The following is an 11,730-nucleotide window of genomic DNA, read 5'->3' on the forward strand; positions in this document are numbered from 1 at the left end:
ACGTAGACATAAAATTCGACTGCAGAAACAAGGAAGCATCAAGTTTCAAATCGTTATGTCATCGCAGAACACACAAAATAAACATAACCAACTGTGTCACTTCCCCCTTCTTGACGCCCCTCATGTCCACAATTGAATACCAACCAGCACGACCTAGAATAACAGTAACTCAAGAGCACACACTAACTCAAACCGACACTCACGAGAATAACCCAACATGCTATCGCCCTCTCCTCTCCGTATCACACCCGCTCACTGTCATCAACAAGCTTATTTCCTCTCTTACTCACAATGACCGACTCGATACAACTAGTCCCATTGGTTAAACCCGACTTACACTGCGCGTTCTAACTCCTCCCCCTAGATTCTCACCAATTGTAAAAACTAATTAGCTAGACTAGGAGAGGATAGGATATAAGTTAACGAACTGATAAAATAAAGCACATTCTCACACAATACAAGTAGGTTTAGAATTTTCCCTACACAAAAATCTCACAATTGCGGAAGCAAATAATATCCTCATGGTAATAACCAAATCATATATATAATAGGGCTGAAAAGTCACCACTTGTGGCTGAACACCCAATTTAAATCTTAATAATTTAATTTTAACTCATATTCCAATAAATAGTTATTTAAAAAAAAAATTAAAATAAATAAAAAAAAATAAAAAATAAAAAAAAAGCACATTCTCAATCACAACTTAAATCTGTGATGTATCATTGTAAACTTATACGAATGAGAGTCAAACTATCGATTGTGCGTAGATCACAAAGCTAGAATAATATTAAGACATTTCAACGTGTTTCGGTTGCATTTGCATTATGGAGTCTTTTCACGCGGGGGATATGTACCGCATAAAAAACCGCGCAAAAAAAGCGAGTAACTTCAGAAATTCGCGTAATAAAAACGCTAAACTAAATTTTTTTGATGCCAAATGTTTCAGAAAGTCATGAAACTTTGAGATATGGCTTAATCTTAAATTTTTTTTTGGAAAACAAAACCGACTGGAACTTGAGACCGCGTTGAAAAAACCGCAAAACTGAAGAAATTTTTTTTATGCTAAATGTCTTAGAAGTGCGTGAAACGCCGAGACCTGCACGGAGAACCCTTCGATCATAAAATTGCGATATCGCAGTTTTTGATTTTTGCGATAGTTGATTTAACTAATTTCTTTTTGATTCAACCAATATGGTTTTTGTTTGGCATATATTCAAGTAGTTGAAAAATATGTTGTTTTTAATGCTGTCTAATGTCAAAACAGCACAAAGCAAAACAAAAATCGCAATGGGAAATCAACCATTACTTTAGTTGAAATCTGTTCGCGTCGCTTCAAAATGTCAATGAAAACAACATCGATGGTTAAAGCGTTTGGTGAAATTGTGTTCATTCGATTTGAGAATTTTATGATAACAAGTGTTTATCTAACAGCGGTGTTGTGATAAAGTTAACCTCGTTTGAGATGAAAAAGAATTGGTGACAAATTAGAAAATGTTAATGAATGATCATCTCGTAATCTTTCAGGTATGCGCAAAAATTTTATACTTCAAATTCGATCATTGATTTACTTCCAGCAGACTGTTTTACTTCCAACTGTTTGATACCGATGAGATGTTCATGCATTAGCAATAAAATGCTTTTTGACATGAATTTGATTCATAAGAGTAACAGGAGCGAAGGGTTTCAACACAAACAGAACGCGCTGCGTTCGAATGGCGCGTTTTTAATTGCCGTCGCAAAACTCCAATTCCCAGCGGTTGATGCACCCAAGCTCATATAAATTGACTAAAATTATCAGTGTATAACTTTAGTTCAACCGTTTGAAGGCATCATTTTAGGTAAATTTAATAATTTCGATAATTTACTCGCCCCTCCGGACACTTTTGCTGATTAAAAACGTTTTTCTAGATCACTCATTTCCGTTCGAATCAGAAGTAATTTTTTAGAATTTAAATCTTTACTGATCTCGACTTGACATGATCATGATCATACTAAAATCAAAATCACTTAGAGATCAGATCAGTTCTGATTTCGTAATGATAATTTATTCCTTAGTTAAGATCAAGTTGAAATCAGCAGTGATCGGTGGTTTTCCTAGCCCTAATGATATTACATGTCAATATAAAATACTGTTTATAATTTAACAACGAAATTTCTTCCATGAATCTCAACATACCGAACTTATTTCAAATAGATCATGACGTATATCAGTACGTATATTTTTATTATTTTCGCAAATCAATAACATTGTTCGAGTTGATTAAACTATTTGCAATGTCTAAAACAAATAAAACCGATTTATTTTTCAACTAACTGAATTTTGTGTCAATAACAACGCCAATTATTTCAACTAAAATATTTGTTGAAATTGAAAGGTATGTGTCCTTACTAATTGACAGCATTTTTTTTTTCAACCAATTAAATTAGTTGTTTCAACCATCGTTTCTGCTAATCGAAAAACAAAAATGACAGTTTAGTTAAAACAACAATCGATTAGTTGTACCGAATTTTAACCAATCGAATTCAGAAAATCAACTAATATTCTGGTTGAAATGGGATCGCGGGTGGTTCCGTGCATGGGGAGATTAAAACCCTCAAATACCCCTCTCCCACCGCCTCACCATGCACACGGGTTTGATACAACCTGTACATTTTTTAGTTATACACTTAGAAAAAATCGTGTAAATATACGACTGTTGTTTTATTTAAAAGATATTTTTTATTCAGGCCTATTTGCGTACAAGCTTTACGTGGCCGATTTAGCCGATTTTTTAAATAATTTTTTTTTTGAGTTGGATCTCGTTGTCACCCTTTTTCTAGAGCTTCCGTTTCCCTCCTGCGAGGATTGAGTTCGTGGTTCGTCTCGTCATCCATTGCCGCATCGATGGTATTGTTGTCGATTTCCGTCTTCTTTTCGTTGCTAGTTGCTGTAGATGCACCTTGTTGTATATTGGTTGTAGTTGCTGATTGGTTGGATGGTAAGTTGTTAACTGCAGCTGGTGTACTTTGTTCTATAGGGGAAACTGATGGTTTCGTTGAGGGGGATGCTTCATTGTTGTTGGTGGCTGTCACAGATGTACTGAGGTTGCTTGAGGTTGGTGTGAAGGAAGCACCGTTGTCCTTTGATGTAGTTGTCTTCTTGTCCAGTTTATCACATGGCTTACCGTAGAGAACAGCTTTTTGGCAATATCGACATGTGGCCATCTGATTGTCATAGGTAACAAGTGATTTGCACGGAATTCTTGTATCCAGACCGAAAATCACATAAGAAGGTATAGGCCTCCTCAAGCGCATGCGTAACAAACGTACGCCATTTAGAATACCGGGGAAAAAATTCTTACACTTTTCTGTTTCGATAGAGAGAATCTCTTCGTATCAAGACATAGTTTTGCGAATATAATAATCGGTGACGCTTGAGTGAAGATCATGCACACGCACTTCTATAGCACTATCATCCATATATACTGGAATGTTGTACTTAATGTTCTCGTGCTCCACATAATGCACATTGTTATAATCTTTTGCGAATTGAATTGCATCCAACTCTTTATAAAACTGGATGTAAACAACATTATTCGTCTTATTGCATAGAAGTAAATGCACACGTTTAATGTCAAGATGCATTAGCTCCTTAAGCAAACCTTCAAGTTCTCGTATCGAAGGTCGAATTTTGCCTGAAGTCAACAACAATTGTATTCTTTCGTGTCGGCGGTAGCTTTTGTTCGTTTGGTTCACTCATTTCGAGGTTGTTCTATTGTTCACTACACAATACTGTACTTGGTTTCATCTGTCCCGAACGTAAGCGGTTTTGTTATATCGACTGACTTGGATTAGATGTAAAACCGAACTGGAAAATTGATCTTTTAAGTAACTTTGAAATAATCATAATTGGATATTTTCCAAAAATTTTCAAATGTAAAAATTTGTTGAATGCATCAAAATAGAGTAGAATCAAATGTAAACACTAAAAGTAGAGCAAGTTTGTAATTTGTAAATTTTAGCGCATCCACCATCATCATTATTTTTGTAATCATGATCGGACATGTCTTGCATACAACCCTCCAATTTTTTCAGCAGAAAATTTTATTTTCCATTCAATACAACTATATCGGTGTTTTGACTTTCAAAAACCTGGGGGTGTGGATTGGTTCCGAAAGCACGTGGGACACATTAGGTTTCTGATAACAAAATGCCAACAAAGAGTAAATTTTTTTCGAACAATAACAGTATCCTGGTGGGGTGCTCATCCGGAAGATCTAATAAAATTGTATCAGACAACGATACTTTCAGCCTTCGTTCCGCTGCAAACTCTCATATTATCAAATTAGAGCGAACTCAATATCGTTGTTTGCGAATTGCTTTAGGTTGCATGCATTCGACACATACAATGAGTCTTGAAGTTCTGGCGGAAGTTCTTCCATTGAATCCTGGAACACCTACGCCCGACGGAAATCCCAAAAATATTTTCAAGTAAATTCAGGCATGTTGACACTGAGAAAATGTTTTTCACGGACGGATCACGAATTGAAGAGGCTTCTGGGTTTGGTATATTCAACAATAATGTTTTGGTTTCATTTAGGCTTCAAGAACCTGCATCTGTTTATATAGCAGAGTTAGCAGCAGTTCATTAAAGTTTGAGTGTAATCGTCACATTATCTCCAAACCATTATTTTCTCTTCAAAGATAGTCTGAGTGCAATTGAAGCCATTCGCTCAAACGCTGCTAGCGAAAATGAACCTTTTTTCTTGAGCAAAATAAAAAGTGCCTGAACGTCATATTGAATAATAATTATCAAATCGCAATAGTTTGGGTCCCGGCTCATTGCTTCATTCCAGGCTATGAAAGCGCCGATATTTTAACCAAACTTGGTGCTATTGAGGGTGAAATTTATGAGATACCGATTGCTTTTAACGAATTCTATAGCGCATCTCGCCAAAGACCACTTGCCAGCTGGTAAGCTTCTTGCACGGAACGACCGAAATTAGCTCTGCGCCTAATTCGTATTACTGTTTTTGAATTAGTTGATTTTAGCAACAAAATTTCCAAAATAACTATAAAATTAGTTAAAATTGAGAATTTACTTTGCTGAAAAAACTTTTAGTTTTAGAGAATGTGTTTAGTTGGTGAATATCCTGGACTCAAACCAGCAATATTTCAATCCAACACGAAATTCTCATTGACAACTAATTTTGTTATTAAAATCAGAAAATTTGTTTCTATTTATCTATCACCATCATTACTGAAGGACAGCACAAAAAACCAAAACTGAAATGGGTATTATTAACAAGTTTATTAGCAAAAAACTCATGAGAAGTGTCAAAGCAAAACAATCCATTAAAAAGCTAAAAAGGACAGTCTTATTGAAACTGCTTGAACATTGTTTTGATGTTTTTCGCTTGTGTTCGATATATCTTTATTTAAATTTCTAAACCGATATGTAAAAATGTCGTAAACTGTTAGTGGAAATCGTATTTATTCAGAATTTGTGCGCACTTGAAGCGATTGTGCGTAATAATGTTTTTACGCGGAACAGTGATGTGAATTTCGAATGTTTCACTCTAATTGTGATGAAGTTTTTTTGTATCTTCAAACCTTCCGAGCTGCGCCGTCCGGTGTACTACTTGTATTCGGTTTTTGTTTTCCGAGTGCTCAAAGTTTTCAGTGAGAATGAAGAAAACAGTGATTTAGAAGAAAAAAAATTCAAAAAGATGTTTACGTTTCGTTTATGTCTTTTTCTCCAACACAACATCGTATTTATACCTGCCAATATAGAAAAGACAACCGCGTCTGAATTTTTTTCGGCAGTAGTGTGCCATCTAGTGGCTAGTAGTCATTAAGGTGTTACCGTTTCGGTGACAGGGCGCCATATAGCTGCAGATTGCAGAAGCCAATTCAACCATTCATATTGGTTGAAAACAACATTATATTTCTTTAATTCAACTAAAAAATTAGTTCACTGGATATGAAGTGTGCCTTAGCTAAGAAATGACAGTACGTTTAATTTGTGAATTCAACTAAAAAAAATAGTCATTTCAACAAATATTTTATTATTATTAAGGGAATGAGAATAAAAAATCTAAATCAGCAAAAGTAAGATTTTTTTAGTTGTCTCAAAAAATAACTAACTAAAATCAGCAAATCAACTAAATTTTTCGCGAAAATGCTGATTTCGGTCGTTCCGTGTGGGATAAAGACGATCTGGGTCGCTGGATGCACTCAATTGTTCCGAAAATATCGACAAAGGCATGGTTCAGGGGACTGGATGTGAGTAGGGATTTCATTCGTGTGATGTCCAGACTCATGTCCAATCACTACACGTTAGATGCACATCTCCTTCGAATTGGACTTTCCGAAACTAATCATTGTGCCTGTGGTGAAGGCTATCGCGATATTGATCATGTCGTTTGGTCATACGTGGAGTATCGCGATGTCTGATCTCAACTAATAAATTCCTTACATGAAACTTCTTTATCATTTCATTAAATCCATTGGAGTTCCAATTTAAATTTTATTTTATGTTAGACTGTTTTCTCTTCCATGAGTTCAACCAATAGCCAACTATAGGATATTGAATATAAGTGGTGAGCTGATACAAAAAAAACCTGAAAAAGTTATAAGATCATGTACAAAATAAATGTAATTTATTTAATGTAATTTAAAATAGCAACTCGCTTGATAAAAACAGTGTTTAGATTAACTAATGAGTACCAACATACTAATATGATATTCGAAATGTATTAGGTTTAAACTACTATGTATTGTGGATGCCACGGTGAAGAAAAACTTATGTATATTGCCTATGAAATAAACGTATTTATAAAATATATATATATATATATATATATATATATATATATATATATATATATATATATATATATATATATATATATATATATATATATATATATATATATATATATAAAACCTTTTCGGCTTCGAATATTACCAGAAAGAGCGTGTTAAATAGTAATGAAATAACTATTGTGGCTAATCTAGTAGCACTGGTTTCATTCCGCTTTATGTCAACATAACGCTGTTAAGTATGTGCTTCATCAGCTGTGCACAGAGATGCCAGATATGTTCATAAAAAATATGTATTGCTTTGTATTAAAACGTGTATTAAAACGTGTTCGTCATCAATTATCTGCACACTTCATTTTAACATGTGATTTGTCCGTTGATTAATAAAAATCACTGCAATCAAATACTAATGGATACTCAGAGAGAAAAGTCTATTTTTTTACTTCTCACTTTTTGTGAACCTGTACAAATTTGTATTAAATTTAGAAAATCTGTATAAAATTCTATACAATACAGATAAATCCTGATCAATGACATCTCTGGCTCTGCATTTTGTTATTAGAAGGGCTAATGCCTAAATAGTGACAATTCATTTGTTTTTTTAAGTTTAGCAAATTAACTTAACAGTGAAATTTTAAGGTAACTTAACAGTGAAAACGAAAGGTAACGAAAACGACCAAAAAATGTTTGATCGTCGAAATGATTTCAAACTGGTTCTAAAAATATCGTGTGTGGTCTCATAGTTGAAATTAGGCTCTTTTTAAGAAGAATTCTGACATTTTGAACCTGAGAGTGTAGAAGTGCAATATTTAGTTTTGATTGCTGTCGCCATTGCTAGTTTATAGGATGAATAAAGAACCAACGATAGGACGAATAAAAATACTTTGAGATGAAATTAGGAGCAGTGTAATGAACATATCAGAAGTGTTTTTAGCTGATTTTTCGAATATTATTTTAATTTTATAGGAATGTGAATAAATTCTCATTGTTGAGCAAGGCGAATTAAGCAGAAATATGAAAAAATCATAGTGATTTTAGTGGCTAACTCAGGTTTTGAAGGTAGCGACCTTACAAATGAGATGAAATAGGGAGCCCTTACCCTATATTAAAATAGTTTGTAGAAGGAACAATGAATACTATGATCTTTCGTTTTTCTTTATTTGATATAACGATATGAACACAGTTGCATGATTCGGTGAGAAGACAATTTCGGTGAAACGATACTGGCCTTTGCCAATCGATGCAATTTGGTGAGCGTTTTCACAATGCATAATTCGACTGAATTTTCATTTTACTTTTGCACTGGAAAGCCCGTTTTTCAATTGAATTTGAACTTTTCCAGTCGCATGACATAATTTAGCAAGGTCCACGCGTAAACGATTCATCACGCTGGGAATCTTCCTTCCACGCCGGTAGACCTTTTTCTCACGATGCATCATCCATCAACCGGAGCAAAGGCCCGGTCCTGATGTACGTCGGCACCTAATTTGCTCGGGTGGTCGTCGGAAGTGTAACAACATTAAAAGTAAGCCAGCAATGTTGTTTTTTTTGCCTGCATCACGTCACCACCTCAAACAAAGGCTCAACTCATGCCGGCCTTGGACGTTTGGACGGAGTCGACACTTTCGTCACTCTTTTCGTTTAACTTCTATTTGATTTTCCAACTCCGGCATAAGTGTTGGCTGTTTTAAATATTGATAAACGGCTAAAAGTTATTCATTCATCTTCGACCGTCGTCTAGTTCGGTTCGTAGCAATTTGTCATCTAGTAAAACTGTCACCGCGAGTAGCTTGAGCCGTGTTCCGGGCGATGAAAATGGAAAAAGTTTGAGTGATGTGGAACTTGTTAATTTTCTTTGAAAATCGTCGACCTTAAAGAAAATGAAGCTGCTCGTTGAAAAAGTGTTACTTTTTGCTTTCATAAAAATTGTGACTGACCAAAGTTTGTTCGTGGCGGTTGCCGAAGAAAAGGAGTTCCAAATGATTAACCTCTACGAAGAGTTGGAGAAAAACGAAAACTATTCTCGCGTCAGTTATTACGTTGCCAGCGATCGAAGTTCGGTCCAGTGTGGAGGAGTGTTCAAAAGACTTCAAACCGAGCTGCTCTCCCCTGGATATCCGGATAACTACGGAGACGGGCTACGATGCGAATATACCTTTAAGTCTCCGTTTGTGTGCAGCAGTCAGTATCACTTCCAATTTCTAGACTTTGGTTTGGAACCATCGAGAAACTGCTATAAGGATCGATTAGTTGTCGGTGATGAAGAGGTCCTTTGTGGAACGGTGATTGGATCGAAAAAATACAATTCTTCGAACGGAATTTTGAAGGTTAAGTTCGTAACCGACGGTTGGGGTAGTGATCGAGGTTTTCGCATAGTCGTCACAAGACAACCATGTGAAGATAACGAAGCGGTTGAATCGTCCACGGCATTCACAGTTTATACAACAATTCAAGTTGCAGAGGAAACCACTCCTCCAAACATTGGCTTGGAGAATGACCTGTTGCCACCCAACAAACCTTTCGCTGTGAGCAACCGACAAGATATTCCACCGGAGTTCAATCCTGGTAACAACGGATATTTACCACCAGTGACTTCAAGGCCTCAGTTTTACCCCATGAATGTTTGTCCTCAACCGTGTAATTTTTATTTTAATTGTTACCCTCATTACCCTGGATCGGTACAACCATCGTATCCGACTTACCCAAACTATCCCGTTTATCCAGGCGCTATTTTGCCAAACTACCCAGGAGCCCTCTTTCCAAACAACAATTTTCCAATATATCCCAGCTATCCCAGCATACCAAACTATCCTAATATCACCTGTCAAACTAATCCATCCGCATGTCAACCTAATTATCCTACCTATCCAACATACAACGGTGACGGAACCAATTCCATCGGAGGAGCTCCTCCGGGATATCAGCCATCCATCCGAGAACCGGAAATCGCAGAAAATTTCACAAACGAACAATTTATACCACAACCGCCATCGGGAAGTCCTCCGTTTGTTCCGGCTTTGCCTCGCTGCTGTCGGAATGCTTTCAATCAAAACCGATTCTATCTGGTCAGCCCAAACTTTCCGTCCGTTCAAACACCGAACACGGATTGTTACTACCAAGTTTTCCGCTACAACCCGAATACCTGCCGGCTAATCGTTTCCTTCAAATATTTCGTCCTCGGAGATGAACGCACGGGATGTAGCGATGCGTTTTTGGAAATCGATGGTAGTCGAATCTGTGGTTGCCGCACCGGAATGGTCTACACGACCCAGTGGAACAATCAACCCAAAACGATCCGTGTCCGAAGCCGGTTCAATCGGTTCGCCAATGTGCAGGGATTTGTGTTGGATGTCTATCAGGAAACATGTCCCTACCGGTACATCCGTAGTCAACAACAACAACAACAACCGTCGGCTCAGGATAGACACTGGAGTGGGGATGGGCAAGTTCAACCTGTGTCACCGGTGAACGTAACCACCATTCAGACCAAATCTAGTACGCAGCACACCTATTACTACTACAACATGGACCAGCCTAAGCCGGATGAAACGAGATTGGCTCCGACACTGGTTCAGCGGCACTCGGAAGGGCCATCTTCTCGGTTCTTTTATCCGAGCAACGTTAATTCTTACGGTTCCTGTTCGTTCAACGGTCTAGATTGGCTCCGGCTTAAGCTGAATCCGCTGTGGATCACCAAACCGGGGTGCTATTAGGAACTGATATTTTGTAAGAAAGATTACGATTTTATTAAAAGATTAATTCACGAACTCATTTGATTCTGAAATTTCCCACCTGAATAAGTCAAGCGTTAGAGTAATATCACATCCGATATTTTCGGGACTGGACTGAAGTGAAAGAGTTTTACGTTCTTCGCATCGTCACTGTAAACGTTTAACCGGAAGTCCGAACCATTTGTGAAAAACCGATCCTGTCATCTTGGAGAAAATTGCATGAAAATCTAGACCAGTGATTCCCAAACTGGTTCCTACAGCCCACTAGTGGGCATTAGCTTACTTTCAGTGGGTAGTAAACTCAAAATTGTTAACAGGTGAGCAATGAGTCACAAATAGTGGGCTTCGATACCTTATTCATGACAAATTTATATAAACATGTGGGTAATATATCCAAAATCTTGTTCAAAATCCTGAGGTCAGACCCAGAATTCAGATTCGTGTCCGTAATTCAATCCCAGAATTCTGCTTCCCGGTTCAGAGTTTAGGTTTAGATCCAAAATCAGAACTCATGTCCAAAACACACGAAAAACCTATGTGCAGAGGGGTCTCGTATAACGCGGTACACCGGAGGCGTGAAAAGCGAATCCGCGATAAACGGGACCCAGAGCATATGGGATTTCGACTGATTGGTCGACAGATAGAGCTATACAATCTTCGGCAAACTTGTTGTAGATACTTGGACCAATAATTTAGTGTAGTTTGACCGACAATTTGTTGAGATCTGCTCCGCTAGGGGCGCTTTAAAAAGAGCATGGAATAATTCATGTGTTCACAATAGAAAAACAGTTTGAACATGAAATATCGCGAATATTTTACTTTCGGTGGTGTCGGTGTTTTCGGAAAGAATGTTCCGGAGGTCAAAACAGTTCAAATGGTGTTAACAGTAATTTAAATTTCTCGCATGGCTGACTCTAGTGTGTAATTCAGCGTTCGGAATTCCCGCAACTCAAAAACATGTTGACTTATTAAGATGCTTTCTTCGAGAAGGTGTTTTAAGGTTCCAATACCTATTGAATGATTGATGAAACAGTTCTTATTGTATCTACAATGTGATCTTTTGTAACTGAATACCATACTTGTTTATGAGAGTGATCTTATCGATCAGTTTTTGAATAAGTTGATGAAGGACAGACAGATTTTAAACTGTTTTTCTAGAAGGCGTTAGTAGGTTACTAACGTATTAAGATGAATA

The 11,730-nt window shown here is 37.0% G+C and overlaps 1 protein-coding gene across 1 annotated transcript; it reads left to right on the forward strand.

Annotated features, from left to right (window-relative positions):
- Nucleotides 1-8,550: 8,550 nt before the first annotated feature.
- LOC131431890 (uncharacterized) lies at nt 8,551-10,528 on the forward strand. The gene has a single exon (XM_058597838.1). The coding sequence runs from the start codon at nt 8,685-8,687 to the stop codon at nt 10,515-10,517; it is 1,833 nt and encodes a 610-aa protein (XP_058453821.1). The 5' UTR covers nt 8,551-8,684; the 3' UTR covers nt 10,518-10,528.
- The last annotated feature ends 1,202 nt before the right edge of the window (nt 10,529-11,730 follow it).

The sequence above is a fragment of the Malaya genurostris genome, chromosome 2, assembly GCF_030247185.1.
Source record: "Malaya genurostris strain Urasoe2022 chromosome 2, Malgen_1.1, whole genome shotgun sequence".
NCBI classification, from domain to species: Eukaryota; Metazoa; Arthropoda; class Insecta; order Diptera; family Culicidae; genus Malaya; species Malaya genurostris.